At 40.9% G+C, this 20,605-nt stretch overlaps 1 protein-coding gene across 1 annotated transcript in view; it reads right to left on the minus strand.

The window, feature by feature from the left end:
• ATP8A2 (ATPase phospholipid transporting 8A2) overlaps positions 1 to 16,534 on the minus strand; it is a 500,148-nt gene extending 483,614 nt beyond the window's left edge. The window contains exon 1 of the mRNA XM_042457059.1: positions 16,168 to 16,534. Coding sequence (XP_042312993.1) covers positions 16,168 to 16,282 — 115 coding nt within the window. The 5' untranslated portion in view covers positions 16,283 to 16,534. The remainder of the gene's footprint in view (positions 1 to 16,167) is intronic.
• Between the last annotated feature and the right edge of the window lie 4,071 nt (positions 16,535 to 20,605).

The raw sequence follows: 20,605 nt of genomic DNA on the forward strand, positions 1-20,605 counted from the left end.
TTGCAATCCCTCCCAAAGGTTCAGTAGGGAAAAGGCTAAGCTAGAGAAAAGGCAGAAAGAGAAGAAAAGTTAATATATGCTGACCAAAAGGGCAAGCAAATCCAACTCATAACTGAGGGCAAAGGAGATAGTGACTAGTGCTCATGTTCTGTCAGTGACGTCTAAAGAGCTTTACAGTGTCTTTGAGTTGTAAACCACTTGCTTTTGTATTGCTGCCCTTTCTGTGCTGCAGAAAAGGTCACGGTCATGCCTTCCACATACACAGATCGGCTTCTTCTGTGCTGCTTGTTCAGCAGGTACGGGTCAGGATCCAATGATGCATGGGGCTCCTGGAGGCCCAAGGAAATGTATGCTGCTATAGAAATGGATGACAAGTTCATTTCTATTCAGTTTTTATACATATTTATCACCATTTGCAAATCTCTTCCATATACAGAATAGAAAGGTTGTGAGATTATAAAATAACTGAATATAAAAGAGGCAAAAACTGAAGTATTTTCATCCATCCAGGTCTAGGACTCTGAACACTGAAGTCTGGGTTTGAATCCCATGTCAGTGGTGAATTAGGGTTGTCACTTCTGCTTTTCTGAGTGGCTCATAATTTTTAACACCCACATGCCAGGGACACACAACAGGTTCTGCTCCATGCTCGGAGTGGGTGTATCTACTGAATTTGGTGGATGCAGTAGTAAGAGGTTTATGTTGTATGGCAGTGTGTGAATCTTGAGGCCACCCAGATGTTGCTGGATTGCAGCTCCTAGCATTCCTTACCATTGGTTATGTTGGTTAGGGTTTATGGGCTCCATCATAATCTCAAGGGCTGCATGATTCCCATCCCTTTTGTATGTGGAAGGATCACAGCTCAGTGATACAGAGGGGAAATTGTTTGTACGCAGATGGTCTCATGTTCAGTTATCAGAAATCTCTAGTTAAAGGGATCAGAAACAGAGCAAGGGATGGAAAGGTCCTCTCTGAATCGAAGCTCACAGAAAGCCACATCAAGCCAGAAGTGATTAGGAATAAGACTGCTTCCTCTGTTTTTGCAGTACTGGATGTAGCCCATTGAGGTAATACAATACTGCCCTGTCCCACTTCCTTAAAGGTCACCATATCAGCTGGTAATTACAGGTGGTAACATGGGTTGTTGCAGGCCAAACCAGAGTTTGGGAAAGTTACATTTTGGGGTTATATCTCCCAGAACCCCCAGACTGCATGGTTGATAGTCAGTAATCCCAAAAAATATATGGCCAACAGTTCCCAAAAGTAACATTTCAAAGTTCTGGATAAGAGCTTACCGGATGAGATATTTGGTGGACAGACAAGCTAATTGAAATATTTGTGTACATATATGCATGGGTTTATTGTGGTGAATTTTAGAGTGGCAATATTTTCTTCTTCTTCTTCTTCTTCTTCTTCTTTCTTCTTCTTTCTTCTTCTTTGGCCTTGCTGAGGTTAATGTGCCCAGACAAGCTAAGCTGCCTCACTTGTTTAATTTACTCCACAAGAAGTCATGTATAAAAGACAGAGGAGCCCAGCAACAAGATAAAAATTTGAACAAACAGGCAAAACAATAAAAAAAGACCATAATGTTTTTAGAAACTGAGACAAGGGCACTCTGAAAGCCAGAAAGATGTTCCTAGCCATAGGACTAGGAGTGAGTAGTCCTGTGGATGTTATTGGACTACAGCTCCATCAGCCCAAACCAGCTAAGGCAGTGGTGAGGATGCTGGGAGTTGTCGTTCAGTTGCGATCTGCAGGGTGGCACATTGTCTCCATCACTGCCCTAGTCCAGAGATAGAAAAGCTACTTGTGGATGACACCTCCCAGAAAGCCCCCTGTCAGCATGATCACTCAAGTTAGTACAATAAAGTATCCCTCCACCACAAAAAAAGTCATCTGGTACTTCATCAAATGAAGTATCCCCCGCCCTCCCCCAAAAAACTCCTGCCTAGATCCAACTTTGACAATGGCCCAAGTTTCCCCCTCAAACACAGGAATGCAGAAATGGAAGACTAGTCTTGCTGGGCAGAAAAGATAGCAAATGTCCCTCCTAAGGACACATGGTCCTGCACCAGTGTCTAACATTTATAGATTAATTCTGCATCTTAGGAAAAAGGATACTGTAATTACTGCTCTGTAAAACAAACTCTGTCTCTCTGTTGGACTGAGATCACAAAAGCTTAGCAGCAGCACTCATTTATTTTGATCATATATGGTGTGGAGACATTTGACCTCTAGATATTTGAAAGCCCCACATGCTGTTTTTGAAAGAAAAAGAAAGCACTTTGTAACTGGCCTGTTTGATATTGACAGTAGCTTTTTTGGTGAACTTAAAAAAAAGCCAGGAAGGAAAGAATACTGTCTTTGCTGTCTGTGGCTTTAACAAAAACAAGACATCAGCATCTTAGAAAATAATTTAAATCAAATCAATTAGTTTCTTCAGGTAGCTATTTGAATTTCTGGCACGCAAAGCCAGCTAAAACAAACTTGGTAGATATGGGAGCATTTCTGCTCTTTTTTTCCTATACTGTAGAAATAATTTGACACTACTTTAAGTGCTGTAGCGGAAGCCTATGGAATCCTGAGATTGTATTTTACAAGGGTCCTTGTAGCTTCCCTGCTAAGAGTGATGGTTGCCTCACAAACTACACACCCCTGATGCTTTAGGATGGAGAGCTGGAGCCATGGCAGTTAAAGTGGTATCAAACTGAGTTTTTCTATAGTGAGATGTGTAATGGCTTTTTGTGGCTTCCCACAAAAATACAGGGGTGCCAAATTTTCAATGGTGACAAGTCGGGAGGCAGTTTGGGGAGCGCAATAATGCTGTTGTCCACAGTATTGTCCACTAAGGAATTCTATAGAGCACAGGAAGTGTGAAAACCTGGCCCCCTCTATGGCACTCTGGTAGAACAAGTAAGACATATTTAGATGTTTGTTATGCGCAGATTTTGAGAGAAACCATTGGCAACCTGAAGTTTTTGTCAGAGAAGGAAGGACTCAGCTGTTGAAATCTGGATAATAGATTAAAGCCGATAGGGAAGAGAAAAATAAAGAGATACATTATAGTGGTAGTTCCCAATATTTGATGGGTTGTTCATGGTAGAAGATGGAGCAATCGACAGGAGAAAGTGTGACCCTGCTGGTACTCTTGGACATCTCAGCAGCTTTCGGATACCAATCGGACATGGGTATGTCTTCTGAAAACGCCTGAGGGAAGTTTAGGTTTATTGGTGGGGGCACTGGCTCTGCAGTGGTTCTGATTCTACCTCTCATGCAAGATTCAAGAAGGTGATGCTGGGGGACAGCTTGTCTTCAAAAAGAGAAGGCTGACATCTGGTTGTCCCTCAGGGCACCATTGCTGTCCCCCATGCTTTTTATAACATTTACATGAAGATGCTGGGTGAGTATCATCCAGAGACTGGGTGCGGGTTTGCATCAGTATGCTGATGAACACCAAATCTATTTCTCTAATGTCTCTAAACTGTTGGGCGCAGTGACTAGGGATGGCATTCTCCCCATGTAAATTCCTGCCTCAGTGTCGGTAATGGGTTGTAATGGAGTGGGAAACAACTCAGGCTGAATCAGAGAAAAACAGAGGTTAATTGCGATTAGGTACCTATCAAGTCCAGGGATAGAGATTAGGTGTCAACCAGAGTCCTGGATGGGTCACATCATTTCTGCCTAAGGACGAGGTTTCGCAGTTGTGGTGATACTCCTGGATCCGTCTGGCAAGTTGTCATCTGTAAATAGATGATGGACGGGTTGGGATGTATGCTTTGGTAATCAGTTTGGTTGTTATATGCAAACTGCGCCTATACCTGGACTGAAAGGACCTGTGAAGCAGTGGTTACTTGCACTGGTTAATTGCTCATTTAGATTTTTCTGGTAATTTGCTCTACTTGTGGGGCTACCCTTGTACAAGTTCAGAAGCTTCAACTGGTCCAAATTGTTTTCAGCCAGATTGGTACCGGCAACATCTAGGTTTGACCATATAACAACCAGTGTTCAAAATGCTACTTGCATTGGCTGCAAATATGTTCCAGGCAATACAAGGTGTTGGTTTATTACCTTTAAAAAGCACCTACATGGCTTGGGCCTGAGATTAATTACTGGATTAAGGGAAACGCTCTTCCCTGACACAAATCCGTTCCGCACACTCAGAACATCAGGGAAGTTGAAGTAAGTACTTGATGTGGTAACATCATAATGAACTAGGTTAATGACAACTTTCCCATAGGGGGCGTTTAAGGCTGAAAGCTGACGGTTCCAAAATTATTGGGAATAGACCTGACCGGAAAGAGATCAATTCATCAATACATTAGAGGACTTTAATGAAGGCATCAATATGGATCTCTTCCGGCGGGCTTATAGCATCAGATCCATTATAAAATATAAAAAGTTTTCGGTGGATGATGTTCCACTCTCGGACTATTGAATTATTATGGGTACTGATTAACATGTTTTAGGTTTTTAGAGAAATCTAATAGGAATGTGGTAAATTCAGTATTAGTATTTTATCAATTGTATTTGTTTGTATTTAGTATATATTTATTGATGTATAATAGGCCTGCGATCCTTGGGAAGAGGTTGGAAAATATTAAAATAAACATTTATTATTATTATTATTATTATTATTATTATTATTATTATTATTTACACATGGTGTGAAGGTATTTTTATACAATATTATTAGTCATTTTGTGTATGAAAAAAAGTTTGTATACATGGAATCATCAGAAAGCAAGAGTACCACTATCTCAGCCACCAATGAAAAAACATTTTGGTTTTTTGGAGTACTTTGGATTTCAAAATTCCAGATAAGGGAGATCTACCCTGTACTGTACTGGGTACCATACTGGCAGAATGGTTATATAATTAATTAATTAATTAGGATTTAAGGCCCCCTTTCAATGCTATTGATCTGATCCAGCTCATTCATTTGCACATGACTTACACCAGTTAATAGCTGTACAAAAATCAGTGATGCAATACCATTACACCCAATGGCAAACAATGGCTCAGTGGAGCCATGAATCCACTCTGGTTTTAGTTTGAACTTTAAAAGAACTATCCAGTTTGATGAGCTTTATCCCCCAAATAGGAACAACGTTTTGGATAACTCCTTTAACGTTCAGTCTAAAACCTGGACTAGGTTCACTGCCCCACTGACACTGGAGCCAGCAGGTTCAGAAGCTACCTGAAGTCAACAGAAATGTGTTTGCAAGCTACCACTCACATGGTGGAATCCACCATCCTTGCATGTCTTGTTGACAATTGACAGTTTATGTATCTCAAAAAACAGAAATACACATATGATAAAGAGTAGCACAACAGATAGCTGGCATGCATGGCCAGAGGTTTTGGATTTTACAGCCAGACAGTATAAGTCACTGCTACTCAAAGTGGTGGTCATGGACTAGTGCTGCTCCATGCTCCAGCTGCTAGTCTGTGGTGAGTTCCTAGGAAACAACAACAACAACAAAAAGTTGTAGCTAAGGGACACCTGAAACATTGTGGGAGAGGCCATGCTGATCCATCACATCAGATAGCCTGATATGGTTTGTTCTGATAGGCATGCTTATTTAGGAAATGGATGAGTCAGAAAGCTGGAAATTGGATTTCAATCTATGCTTTCAATTAGTCCCTTCTCTAAGTGATTGAAAAATCATTGGCCTTGACTTAACCTTCATATAATAGGATATTTTTCTAAATAACCCTTCCATTATGTAACTTATAGGAAATGTTGGACTCCTAAGAGAATTCTCCTTTATCGCAGGATGTAAGTATGCTACATGTCCATACTTTCCCTGTTGATGGGCAAACTTATACATCTGTGCTTCTTTTTTTCCTTCTTTTTTTTAACATGCTGGGGGGGGGGTCTGGTGAGGCAGGGTTTTCGTCTTTCCTTTTTTCTTTTTGTTTTGTTGTTCACTACGTGAAGGATTCTGAAGGCAGCTGTTATCTACCTTGACCATTACAGGCAGATAGACACAGCTACAGCAGGACTGGTCCACACAAGATCCTGCTTTTTCCCACTTCAAGGTTTTATTATTTTACTTTAGAGATGTCACTGCAACCTGACACCAAAGTCTATGTTTCTCCAACCTTCCCTTACTATCCTCCCAATGCTGATGCCTTCAGAAAAACTTCCAGCTAGATAGAGAACAAGGAAGAAAATAGAGGTAAAAGGCATAAATACAAAGTGTTGGTCATTACCTATAAAGCCCTATATGGCTTGGGCCCGAGTTACTTGAAGGAACGCCTCTCCCTACATAATCCACCCTGCACTCTCAGAACAACGGGGAAATATTTACTCAAACACCCCAGAGTGAGATTGACATCAACTCACCAGAGAGCCTACACGGCAACAGCTCCATCCTATTGGAATGCACTCCCGGAAGAGATCAGACACAGTTCCACATTGGAAGCCTTTAAAAAGGCACTGAAAACCCAGCTTTTTCAGTTAGCATATCCTTCCAACTCTATATAGAGATATTACACCCCAATAAGACCAGGATGCCTAGCCAAAACTGATAGTGTGACAGTTTGGTATATTGTTTTTAAGGTTTTTAATCTGTATGAAATTTTTGATGTATTGTATTGTATTGTAATATATTATAGCTATGATATGTGAACCGCTTAGATCTGGAGGAAAGGCAGTATACAAATAAAAGTTTTATTTTATTTATTATTTATTTATAAAAAGACTTCATAAAAAGGAGCTTCTTTGTCAAAGACTTTATTCACCAAGGTGTGCTATGCATGTAACAACAAACAATGAAGATCTATCAGTAGTCTTTTGAGTGACCTGCAGTACACCAGCAAGGCTTTCTGACTCCCAACTGTTTAACACAGTGGTTCCCAATCTGTGGGTCGGGACCCCTTTGGGGGTCGAATGACATTTTCATGGGGGTCGCCTAAGACCATTGGAAAACACCTATTTAATTACAGTTATGAAGTAGCAACAAAAATAATTTCATGGGTTTGGGTCACCACAACATGAGGAACTGTATTAAAGGGTCGCGGCATTAGGAAGGTTGGGAACCACTGGTTTAACAGTAACAACAATAAAATGACTCTTTCCATTTAAATTAGGTAGCTGATATGAAGAAAACTTGCTGTACGCATGAGTGGACTAAAGCTTCCCTTAAGCATCTACTTTTCTACTGTGCAAACAGAATACTGGAATAGATAGTCTTTGGGGTTGATCCACTTTTAATATCTATTTAACTTCAGAACAGTCAGAAGTATTCACCAGCATCACATAAATGTTTTGAATACTAACAAATTACAGGACTAGAGCTGGAGGCAGAGAGAGGGAATTTCAGCTACTTCCAGGATGCCAGAGTGGGAATTAGGTATTGTTGGACTGCAGCTCCACTGCTGGGAATGATCCCAGTATAGCCAGTGCTGGGAATAATGAGATCAGCAGTCCAAAAGCATCTGGAGGGCCACACAGTTCCCATCCCTACAATACAGATATTGACCTAAATTCAATTGTTAGTCCTGACTAGAAGAGACCTATTGATTCAGTGAAATTCAGAGAAGTGTTAGTGCACCAAGTATCCATTGATTTAATGTACCTATTCTAGTTAGGTCGAACTATTACTTTCATGCTGCTGCATAAAAATCATTCTGATTCAAAGAGGTGGTAAGTTCCAATGCAGCTATTTTGGCATACATGGTGCTGTTTTTCAAATGACTTTGCAGATGTGTTTTTAGTGAGCAGATGTCATTGGCATATCTCAGTTCTTCCCTGACATATGGCACAATTCTATGGAAAAGCTTTCCCAAATTAACAGATACATTTAAATTGATTCACTATTTTCACTTGGGCCATCCCTATGAAGAAACATGTATCAAGCTCTAGACTGAAAGAACAGTGCCACTCTTTGGTCAGGCCTCATATGGAATATTGTGTACAATTCTGGGCATCACAATTAAATATTGGCAAATTAGAGCAATCAAAATGGTGAAAGATTGGGAAACCAAGCCCTATGAGGAGGGGTTTACAGAGCTCGGTATGTTTAACCAGGGGAAGAGATGGCTGAGGTGACATAATAGGCATGTTCAAATATTTGAAGGAATGTTATATTGCAGATGGAGCAAGCTTGCTTTCTGTTGCTCTAGAGACTAGGACCTGGAGCAATAGATTCAAACTACAGGGGGGAAAATTCCACCTTAACATTTGGAAGAACTTCCTGATGTTGTTCAACAGTGGAAAACACTCCCTCAGAGTGTGGTGGAGTCTCCTTCTTTGGAGGTGTTTAAACAGAGGCTGGATGGCCACCTATTGGGGGCACTTTGATTGTGAGTTCCTGCATGGCAGGGAATTGGACTGAATGGGCCTGGAGTCTCTTCCAATGATGCTACAATTCTATGATTCTTCTCTTTTGTCTTCTTGTCTAATATGCATATACAAATACACACACACATACATGCTCTCAGTATATTTTATATACTAGTCCTATCTCCTACAATCAAGAACATGGAAGTAAATAGCTGCAATTAATTCATTTCCCCAATAACAATAATCCTCACTACATTGCTACTGTAACTAGGGTCCAGAACACAATGCAGCAATAATCTAGTTTGAGACCCCTTGAACTACTCTGGCTCAGTGCTAGGAAATCTTGGGAATTGTAGTTTATTGTGGCACCAGACAGAGAAGGCTAAATGTCTCACAAAACTACAGTTCCCAGAACTCCCTACCATTGAGCCAGGGCAGTAAAAGTGGTCTCAAACTGGATTATTTCCACAATGTGTTCTGGACTTTAGTGAGGGATACTTTCACTATTCTTCTAATGTAATGTGTGACTTCACTAAATGGTGGAGGAAGAATATCACAAAGTTCAAATGCAAGCTGTTGTTTTTCAGGATCAGTTGTGGGTGTTGAAGCAACAGCAAGACGGAGAGGAGAGTGGGGTTTTTGTGCTTTAGGCCAATGACTTGTAGTATCTCGTGTTTTTAAAAAGAAACTAGGGCTGCATCCACACAACACTTTAACTGACATAGCTAAATGCTATGGAATGCTGGGAATTGTAGTTTGTAGTGCCTTCTCTGTCTGAGAATTTTGGTTTCATTACAAACTACAGTTCCCAAAATTCCATAACACTGAGCCATGGCAGTAAAAGTGGTGCCAGACTTGATTATTTCTGCAATGCAGATGTAGCCTAGAAGGAACTATTTTAGTTAATTTTACAAACAAGAAAATAAAGCAATAAAGTCAGCCTTCTGTATCCACAGATTTTGTATCTGTAGATTCAACCATCCACAACTTGAAAATATTTTTTTTAAACAATCCAAAAAAGCAAACCTTGATTTTGCCATCTTATATAAGGGACACCATTCTGCTATGGCATGGGACTCAAGCATAAGTTCCAAGCCATTCAAGTAAGAAGGATGTGCTATCCATTCATTCAGTATCAGTGCTGACCCCCAAAAAGGGCAACCTAATCTCCAGTCATCCAGGTGGGATTCATAGGTAAATAAGAGTTACCAAAGGCAATAAAGAGAAAGTGATGGCCCAAATTACATGGGATCTGAGAAATCCACAGTGTGATCTCCCAACGGTTGGGAGATTAGTTAACAGTTGCCATGAAAGATGAAGAGAGCTATCATTCTGCATCCAAAGTCCATGTAATACCTCAAATGGTGGTATTATTATTACTTTCAACACCACTACTGTTATGGGGCCCAAGGTGGCTTACAATATATTAAAATCAATTCAGAATAAAATAAATAGAAAAAGTCAGTGAAATATATAAAAGTTATATTAAAATGCAATTAAACGATCTATACAATTAAATCTATTTTAAAAGACATTAAAAACAGAAGGTAAAAATCAATGAAAAGAACATTGCACTCAGTTCTTAAAAGCCTGTCAAAATACAAAAGTTTTCAGAAGGACAGCAAGGAGGCAGTCATCCCAGCCTCCTTAAGGAGGGAATTCCAAAGTCTGGGAGCTGCTACCCAGATCATTGCCTTAGTGAATCTCAAACTCTGGCCTTCCAGATGTTTTGTACTTCAGCTCCCAGAATCCCAGACCATTGGCCAAGATGGCTGAGGCTTCTGGAAGCTGAAGTCCAAAATATCTGGAGGACCAGAGTTTGGGAATCATTGCAGAAAGTGCATGCATTTCTTCATCAGGCAAAGAGAGCATTTTTAAAAAAAAAAATGCAGAAAAAATGGAGAGGGAAAGAAAAGTGATGATACACAGCTACATATTGTTTTGAGATGATATGAGAAGGAAAGAAAGATTCAGAGACTATCAAAGGAGTTGTTGTCACTGTGATAAGGGGGAGGGGTTAAATCACAGCCCGCCTATTTTCTACTAACCTAAATCTTTCCTCAAATAATTGCTCATAGCCTTTCAGTGCAATGAAAAAAATCCAAATACGGATTCAGGGTCGCAGCTAGAAGACCATTTGAAATGTAGTGCTGGAGGATTGCTCTAGAGATACCATGGCCTGCTATAAAGACAAGCAATCAGTCCAAGAGCAAATCAGTTTTGAGCACTCCCTAAAAAGCCAAGTTGACTAAACCGAGGCTGTCATAATTTGGACATAAGATGAGAAAACATAATTCACTGGAAAAGATAATAATAATTGGTAAAATGAAAGACAGTGAAGGAAGCTACATCCCTGAGTTTGCAAGACCTCAGCAGGACAGTTGATGACTGGGGCATTTGGAGGTCTCTCATTCCTAGGGTCACCATAGGTCAACAACAAGGACAAGGCAGCTTGAGGAGGGAAGCGTTTAAATTCAGAAATGCTTTAAAAGATGGCTAAAATTAGAAGACAAAAGACTCCTAGAATTAGAAGAAGGGATTAAATCTAGTTTACATGCTTATCTTGTATATGAAAAAGAAAAGAACCAATAAAACTTTCAATAATCATTGTATTAGGAAAAAATCTCTTAAAAATTTGGAAAAAGTATAAGAACAGAATAATGGATAAAATTCCCATGTGGTTTTCACTGCAAGAGGCGCTTTTCAGAAATGAGACGGCTAGGGAGCAAAAATGGTGTACATATAAGGATTTAATAGTGAAACAAGCAGGGGAATTCAAGATAGCCAAACAAGGAAGTCTAGAAGCCAAAGGTTTTAAGTTAGGGTGGTTTCAATATAGGCAACTTTATGAGAGATTTTAAATAGACATTAAAAACCACGGGTTGAAATAGAACAGAATTAGAAGAAATTTTACACGGAAAAAAGAAAAAGATGCTAGGGTCAATATATAAGAAATTGCTGGGATTCTAGATGGAAGAGGAAGTTGTAAAAGAATCCATGATGAAATGGGCTATTGATATCAGACATCCCATTAAGCTAGAACAATGGAGAAAATTGGAATAGAAGTTTGAAACAGGACTTGAAAGAAAACTGGTATAAATTATTCTATAGATGGTATATGTCCCCAGACAAGATAGCTAGAATTTATAAAAACTCCCTTAATAATTGTTGGAAGTGTAAGGAATCACTTGGAACGTTTTTCATTGCTGGTGGAATTGCAGAGATGCAACAAAATATTGGAATATGATAAATGAAATAATAAATGGAGTGCTAGGTATAAAAATAGAATTGAAACCAGAGATATTTTTATTAGGAATTTTGGACGACGATTTGGGAAAAAAATATGGAAAAATACTATTTTATCTGTTAAGTATAGCCAGAATCGTTTTTGCCCAAAATTGGAAAAAAGAATTAATTCCCACAAAAGAGGATTTGGAAAATAAATGATATCATAGAAGGAGATAAATTAACTCAGTTATTAAGAGAAAACTCATTAGAAAACTACTATAAGGACTGGAACAAAGTGATTAATTTTTTAACAGAACAATGGGGAGAAATAGCTACTTTAAACTTGAAAAATTAAAATTAAATTAAAGAACAATCTGGACTTTTTGGTTGAAGTTAGCTTATGTTAATAATTTTACAGATTAAAATTTAGTTAAATCATAGGAGAGAAATTCAATAACAAGGAGAAAAGAAAAAGGATAAATAAAGGGGGAACCATATAATAGTCTATAAAGATTGAAATCTTTAGAAGCGAGGAAGTTTTACTAAACTGTTTTATGTTTTTTTATTACTACTATTATTGTTTTCTTTCCTTTTCTTTCTTTCTTTCTTTTAAATAGAAAAAATGAATGAATGTTGGTAAGATATGAAGAAATACTGTAGTGCAAATATAAAGGATGAGAAAAGACATATTTGATCATGATATATTCCAATATCATGATATATTGTTCCTTTTGCTTTTGCTTTTGCCTTTTCTTTTCTTTTTCTTTCTCTTTTTTGTATATTTTTGTATATTTGTCTGCTAAATAAAAAAAATTCAGAAAATAGATAAGGTGGGGAAAAGGTGAAACCCAGAATGGGCAATCTGAGGCCTTTCAGATGCTATCAGCATACAATTCCCATCCCCTTGACCATTAGCCATGTTGACTGGGGCTGGTGGTAATCTGAGTCCAACATCCCTGGGCCACAAATATACACAAAAAGCACCACTGCTCAGATCAAAATCAGGCACACATGCATAACAGATAATCCAAAAACACCAGGAGAATTAGATAAGGAATCTCCCCCATCACATCGACGGTGGTGGGTGGCTCTAAAGCCAGTGGAATAGTGAATCAACCCCAAATTCTAGTCCAGACTGTAAAAGATAATCTCAATGGTGTTGAAACCTAATGCTGAAACAGATTCAGTACCTCAGACAGCTCCTTCGAAGAAGCTCTCCAAATGCCACAGTGGCTCCATTGCCCCATTGACATCAGAGCCACCAGCTGTCACTAAACACTACATGTGTAGTTTGGTTCCAAGAAATCTGGGAGGAAGAGCAATGTGGGAGAATGTATATTATATCATATTAATAATATAATATTATTATAGATGGATAGGTAGCTAGATAATAGATAATATTCCCCTCCCTGATTACTTAAATTCAACCTAGATAAAAAGGAAATTGATAAATCAGAAATGACTTGAAGGCACACAACAACAACAGTGTTCCCATACTTTGGATCAAACTCTGACCAGAATGGAGACTGCAGTCAATAAATTAGAAGAAGAAATTTAGGAATGGGAAGGGCAGCTATGAAAGAACTAAAATAGATCCTAAAGTGTAAAGTTATACAACTGTGTACTGAAGTTACAATCATCCAAGCCATTATATCTCCCATCACTATGCATGGAAGTTAGAGCTACAGAGTGAAGATGGTCAAGAAGATAAATAAATGGGTCCTTGAACAGATCAAGCCTCAACTCACCCTGAAATCCAGAATGACTAAATTGAGGCTGTTGTACTTTGGCCACATCATCAGGAAAAATCAATAATAAAAAAAAGGAAATTGTATTAGGTAAGGTGGAAGACAGTAAAAAGAGAGGAAGAAGACCACATGCCAGATTTTTTACTTGATCAGCGAGGCCATGGACCGAGGCCTGCAGGACCTGAGCAGAAATTTCGGTTGAGGACAGAGGGTTTGGAGATGTCTCATCAACAGAGTTGCCATGAGTCCAAGTTGACTCAAAGGGAGTTAACAACAACAACAAGCCCCCGTGTTGCTAAACTGGCCTTATTCTTCCAAATCAGCGGGGGATTTATAGCCCTTGTTACCACCATGAACTCCATCCAACAGAAAAGTGCTGATTAAGAGCATATACTAGAGACAGACAGACACACAGGAGTTTGTCACATGGGAGGACTTTCTCTTAATTTCAAATGAAAAGAAAGTGGGGCCAGAACGCATTCACGTGAATTCGCTAGTTCAGCAAATTTACATGAATTCAAATTGCGTTCCAACTGACTTCCCATTGCCCGAAAATCGCTTCCCATTGCCTGAAATTGTGTGTGATCACCTCTCACGCAATAACATGAAACCCCATGATTGCATTCGGACTGACTTCCCATTGCCCAACAATAGCTTCCCATTGCCCGAAATTGCGTGTGATCACCTCTCATGCAATAACATGAAACTCCATGATTGCTTTCAGACTGACTTCCCATTGCCCAACAATAGCTTGCCATTGCCTGAAATTGCATGTGGTAGTCTATCACACAATAACGTTAAACCCCATGATTGCATTCGGATTGCCATTGGATTATACTTCCAATTTCCCTTGTCTGAGAAGATCCACAGTTGGACTGCCCTCACTGTTAGTTATGCTGCTGATAGACATAGGTCTGCACCTTGCAACCAAACCAAAGTTTAGAGAAGTTCCTATATATATAGCAGCTCCCCAGAATCCCCCAGCCAGGAGGAACTGGTTTCAGGAGTCTGGGAGATGTCATTCAAAATATTAACTGCCTCAAGTCATCTAAAAAAGTAACTTCCTCAAGGTCTGAAACCAGGACCAATTGTATAAGTATTTTTTTACAGTTAATTTGCAGGTTGTTGGTTTTCTTAAAGGTGAAAAAAAAAACCAAGAAAGACTTGATAACTATGGTGATGGCATCAGAGCCAATGTCTTCACTTTGTAGTCAAATCTACACAGTATGCATTCTTTCTGTGTGTGTCTCTCCTTCTCTCACACCCTCCAAGATATTTTTAAGTAACAGCTGTAAGTCCAGGCTCCCAGTCCTGCTTTTCCAATTTGATCAGTGAATCCCACTCCTGTTTCAATGCCTCCTGCAAGTTAAGTGCATTGCAATCCCTCTTCACAAATAAATAAATAAATAAATCCCCATATATGGATGTATTTATTAGTTTTGTGAGTTATTTCTTTGGTGTGTGTATCTATATACAAATTTCTATAACACAGAGACACATTCTCACTCTCTCTAATTCCTCTCTCTGTTTCTATCTCTGATTTCTATAACTAGAAAATACCTGCATTACAAAGAGGAAAAATCCCTGCAATTCTTATGAAAGCTTGGAAAAATTGGTTACAGACACAAGCTACCTGGGTTTGCATTTATGTGAGTGTACATGTGTGTGTGTGTGTGTGTGTGTGTGTGTGCATATGGATTTATTTCTTCAAGATATATAGATATATATGGATTTATTTCCTAAATGTATTTGGAGACAGATAGACAGATAGATAGATCTATCCATCATGTGGATGCATTTATTTTGTATCTATATATTTTATCTATTCATATATGTATGCATGTATGCATTCATATATACAAACACACAGATATATATATATATATGCGCAAATCCAGATAGATTGTGTTTGTAGCCAATTCATATATACAAACATCTACTGTATGTATATATGCATGCAAAGCCAGATAGCTGGTGTTTGTATGTTTGTAGCCAGTGCATTTGTAGACAATTCATATATGCAAACATTATATATTATATTATAATGTATATAATACTGTATATTTATATAAAATGGCTTTATCTGCGTGCAAACCCAGATAGCTTGTGTTTGTAGCCGATTTTCCTCTTTGCAATGCCAGGATTTTTCTGGTGTTGGGCTTCCTTAGGTCTGTGCCTGGATTTGGAGCCCTGCATTGACTTCCCTGCCTTTTTAAAAAAATCCCTTTCAACGCAGTCTGAAAGTCAGGAAGGATTGCGGATGTCAGACAGAGAGGGAAGCAAGGACTGCAGCTCGGGAGGCGACTGGGCACGAACGCTAGTCTGGAGCCCCTGCCAGCAGGGGCCCTGCTGCTGCCGCAGACCCAGGGCTCCTCCTGCTGCAGCTACGCCTCTTCTGGCCCTTGGCGGCAGCAGCAGCAGCAGGCCCAGCCTGGAGCCCCCTGCCCTCCCCCTCCCCCTCCTCCTTGGGCCACTAAAAGGGAAAGCAATCGATCCCTCTTCTAATCTCCTTTACCAGCCTCTTAGGCTGCATCCGCACTACAGAAACAATCCGGTTTGACCCCGCTTTCACTGTCATGGCTCAGTGCAGTTGGTTGTGGCATCAGAGATTAGCTGTTTGGGGAGGGGGACTTTTTATGGTATCCCCCCCAGACACACACCCCCTTCCCCCAGTGGGACCAGAGGTCCTCCGTGTTTCCAGGGCCTGTCCTCCATTCCCACCTTGCATTCCAGGAGGGACCCCCCCTAAGGTCCTGCTCCTCCTCCTCCCTTTAGAGCAGGACTCAGCAGCAGAGGCAGGGATGGAGTCTTTGGGGGTGTTGGGGGGCCCTGGTCCTCCTTGGTCCTCTGAGGAGCCCCTTCCCAGCCCCTCACCCCCGTCCTCCTGCTGCTGCTGCTCACCTGCGGCCGAGTGGATCTTGGGCTTCCTGGGGAGGCTCATCTTCAGCGCCTTCTCCAGGCCTCTCTCCCTGCCTCCTCCTCCTCTTCCTCCTCCTCTTCTGCTGGGGCTGGCCATGCTGCCTCCCGGGGCCTCAGGCGGGGGGCTGCGAGGGAGGAGGAGGAGGAGGAGGCAGCCCCGGGGCCCCCGGTTCCATCCAGGCCGAGAGGAAGGAGGCGGTGGAAGGGCAGCCGGAGGAGGAGGAGGAGGGGATCCGGCAGTAATCCGCTTTGACTGGGCTCCGGAGGGGAAGGACGAGCAGAGGGGGCTTCGGTGCAGGGAGGGAGGGAGGCCTGGGCCCTGCTGCAGGGAGAAGGGGGTCCTCCCCGGTTCAGGATGGAGCCCAGAGGAGGAAGAGGAAGGAGGGGAAGAGGAAGAGGAGGAGGAAGAAGAAAAATGAAGAAGAAGGAGAGGAGGAAGAGGAGTAGAAGAAAGAAGGAGGGGAATAGAAGGAGAAGGAAGAAGCAGAGAGGAAGAGGGAGGAGGAAGAAGAGGAAGAAGAAGGGGTAGAAGAACGAGGGGAGGAAGGAAAAGGAAGAAGAGGAGGAAGAGGAAGGGGAAAAGGAGAAGAAAGGGAAGAGGAAAAGGAGGAGAAGAAAGAAGGGGAATAGGAAGGAGGAGGAAGAGAAAGAGAAGAAGAGGAGAGGAGGAAGAGGAAGCAGAAGAGGAAGAGAAGGAAAAGGAAGAAGGAAGGAGGAGGAGGCTGCAGAAGAGAAGAACTGGGCCAGTTTGATACCTTTACTCCCCACCTCTCTCTACCCTACAGACTCCTGAAATGTGTAGTTCGGTGAGGGAACCTCTGGAAGCCAAAGTTGGAATCCCGGCTCAGCCATGGAAATCCACCTTGGGCAAGTCACACGCTCTCAGCCTCAGAGAAGGGCCATGGCAACCCCTGCTCTGAAGAAATTTGCCAAGAAAAACCTCATTATAGGATCACCTTAGGAAGCCATACAACAGTAGAATTAAAACAAACTTAAAATCTTCTCTAGATGTCTGTCAGAATATTTTTAAAATTTTCACCTATCAACAGGAGGACCGGAACGAAAGGGCTCCTTTTGCCTCTCTGAGGGGTATTCAGACAGTGAAAATAATGCAGGATGAATCTGGGTTGAATCTTGGTTGTTCACATGCATCCCAAATGCACCCAATTAAGCCCTGTCACTTTTCATTAATTTTATTCATTAATTTCACATGTGATAATCTCCAGAGTAAAATAGGGTCCCTTATATAAAATGGCAAAATCAAGATTTGCTTGATAACACACACACAAACACACACACAGACACACACACACACACAGTGGTCCCTCCACATTCACTGGGGTCAGGGGTGAAGGATCCCCATAAAGGGGGGGGGGGAAACACAAGTAAAAGAACACTATTCTTCTTACCTAACAGAACACCTCTCTAGGAATCTCCAGGACCTCCAGTGCAACTCTATGGTCAACATCTGCCAGGCATTGATCATAGAATCATGCTGGAGGACCTACAAATGCCTAGAAAAATGTTTTCTCTATTAACTTCTAGGTTCTCCAGAACAACTCTATGGTGAACTTCAGGCAGAATTGCGCTGGAGGACCTAGAGATTCCTAGAGAGAACAGATTAACCAAATCTCAAATAATCAAAGCTGAAAAAGTCAAAGCCACAAATGTGGGGGCCAACTGTGTGTGTGTGTGTGTGTGCATATATATCATATTTTCAAGCTTTGGATGACTGTATCCATGGATAAGGACTCTGTGGATATGGAAGTCTGGAAGGCAGAGGGTTGGACTGGATGCCCCTTGTGGTCTCTTCCAACTTTATGATTTTATGAGTGTCTTCTGAACAATAACAGCAAGGCACCAGCACTCTTGGGCAGAAAAGGTAACAGACCTTGCAAAATCAGACCTCCCAGGATTCCAGAGGACAGCACTGCCGCACTTCAAAGCAGAGTCAAACAGCATTATTTCTACAATCTTCTGTGGGATGGGACATCCTCAGGGGGACAACAGAGGTCTCTTTCTCTACCACTTGGGCTCTCAGGTCCCAAGACTCCCATCTTGGATTCTGTCACTTGAACGGCCAGGTCCAAGGCTTTGTTGTTTGTTTGTTTGTCTGTTGATAGTCAGGTCTTTGTAGGAAGAAGGAATCATCATTGGAGTTTTTTTGAGGGGAGCAGTCAAGACCCTGGTTCACAGCATGGGTGCATGCAGGTAGTGGCACTGTTCAAGGCAGGCCTTGGGGAGAAAGTCCAGGGTCCTAACTCAGCAGAAGATAGTCAGTAGTATAACACAAAGAGAGCCAGACCCTGGTGTAGTGGCCTGAGTGTGTTGGACCAAGGCTTCCATCGAGAATTTTGTACCTTTGGGGTCAGGGTGACCAGATGTCCACCTTTTCCAAGACATATCCTGCGCTTCAACCTTCAGGAGGAATTTCAAAATGTTCTCCATTTTGAGCATGACTAAGGAAGCACATTGAGTAACACCATGTTTGCTGTTCCCCTTCGAGACTTGTCCCCAGAGATCAGGGCACCTTAATAGTTATAATTTAAATGTAGTTTCAGTCAGGGTTTGTTGCTGGTAGAGAACAATTTAAGCATTTATCTTGCTCAGAGTATATTGCAAGTATACGTATGTTGCAAGCCAACAAAGCAATTTAACAAAGCTAAGTTCATCAGAAAATACAGTTGGGTACATAATAAAATGCAGCACATGTAATATAGTTGTAAATTTTATTTTTATATTAGTGTTTTTAGCTTTTATTCTGGAATGTCCTCCATTTTGCTGTGCCTTCTTCTCCTTTGTGATTATGACTGTTTGGGGTGAGAATGATAAAGGGGTTATCATAAAATGCATTGTAGAATTTGTCAACATGGCAACAGAGAAAGCTAGCGTGGTGGCATGGTTTGAGTGTTGAAGTAGAAGACCTGGGTTTGAAGTCCTGTTTGAAGCCATGGAAACCCTCTAGGTGACCTTAGGCAAGTCACACTCTCTCAGCCTCAGATGGTGGCAAAAGCAACTCCCCTACAAACAAATCTTGCCAAGAACCCCGCCACCCAGGTGATAAGTGAGAAAGGTACAACAAATGTGTTGTTAATATTTTATCATGGGACAATAGTAGACAACTGAACATTTAGTTTTGTTGTAAATCAATACCGATGAAAAACAGCTCTCCAGTTTCTCTTAGTATCAGACAGACTATGTCAATCTTAATTCCACCAAAAAGTAAATAAATAAATAAATAAATACACAAATAGTAACAATTGCAAAAACCAAACATATGAATTTCTCAGGCTTTCCAGTATATTTATTTATATTGTATAAGTTTAGGCTGTGCTTTCCTTTTTTTCTCAGTCCTACCCAGTACTCTTCACATGCGTTGGCTCAGTCTTCCGATATATTCCATAACTCTCTGACATACATAACATGAAAGCAAGAAGAGGCTTATTATATAGCAGTTTCTGATATCTCTTTTATTCCACCCTTCTTTTGTTTTTAAATGGTACATTAAGCTCAGCCTCCCTTCAGAAATTTTAAGAAAACTGGTCACAGCTTTGCCAGAACTGGAGCTAATAATTACAGGTTCTCCAGAAACATTTGGTGTGAGGTTGAGATAGTCTTTCTTGAAGGTTTTTTATAGGGAGTAGGGAGGAAGATGCTTTGAATGTTCTTTTCATTCCTCTGTTCTTTTCAGTAAATGGAGAGAGGGTTTAACACATCTGGACTTGTATTTGTGAATTGTGACTTTTTTGTCCTCTCCTCTCTCTTGCAGTGACTGGTGACACCAACGTCAGTTTTTAACTTGAGCTGTAAAGGTGCTGAACTCTATCCATGGTGCTGAACAAGAAAGGTTTAACATCTTGGGTAGATCCTTTATAGTTCACATTCAATAGCCAAGATCCTACATCAGGTTGCAGCTCCATTCTTCCCCCTTCCTCAGCAGCTGTCAAACTCTGGGAAAGGTTTCTTGCTTACTGATGGAGAGGGGAGGGAGGGGATTCAGATCATGCAGTGTTAGCTAACCACTCTACAGATATTGTCAGCCTATATAAGGTCTCCCTTGGCGTTAGTTTCCTAACAAAACAATATGTTCCAATTTTTCTAGTACAGTACATGGATCATGTGGCCTGAAGGAAGTTCACCACCCATTTTGGGTCCCAAAGCCAGTTTTATCAATGTGCAATTCTTCAAACCAAGGTGCACAAGATATTATTTTATTTTTTAAAAAATGATGTAAAATAAAGGGATTTTGAAACAGTGTCTTCCAGACATTTCTGGTTTGGGTGTGAAGGGGGTTATGGAGCGGCAAATTGCCCAGAGTTGCTTCTCTCTCACCCTAGTAGGAAATAATGTTAGCCAACAGGGGTCATTTGAGCTTGCGATTTCATCTGTTTGGACTGTACCTGCTTTGTCTTGACTTACT

The sequence above is a fragment of the Sceloporus undulatus genome, chromosome 3 (assembly GCF_019175285.1).
Source record: "Sceloporus undulatus isolate JIND9_A2432 ecotype Alabama chromosome 3, SceUnd_v1.1, whole genome shotgun sequence".
In the NCBI taxonomy this organism is placed as follows: Eukaryota; Metazoa; Chordata; class Lepidosauria; order Squamata; family Phrynosomatidae; genus Sceloporus; species Sceloporus undulatus.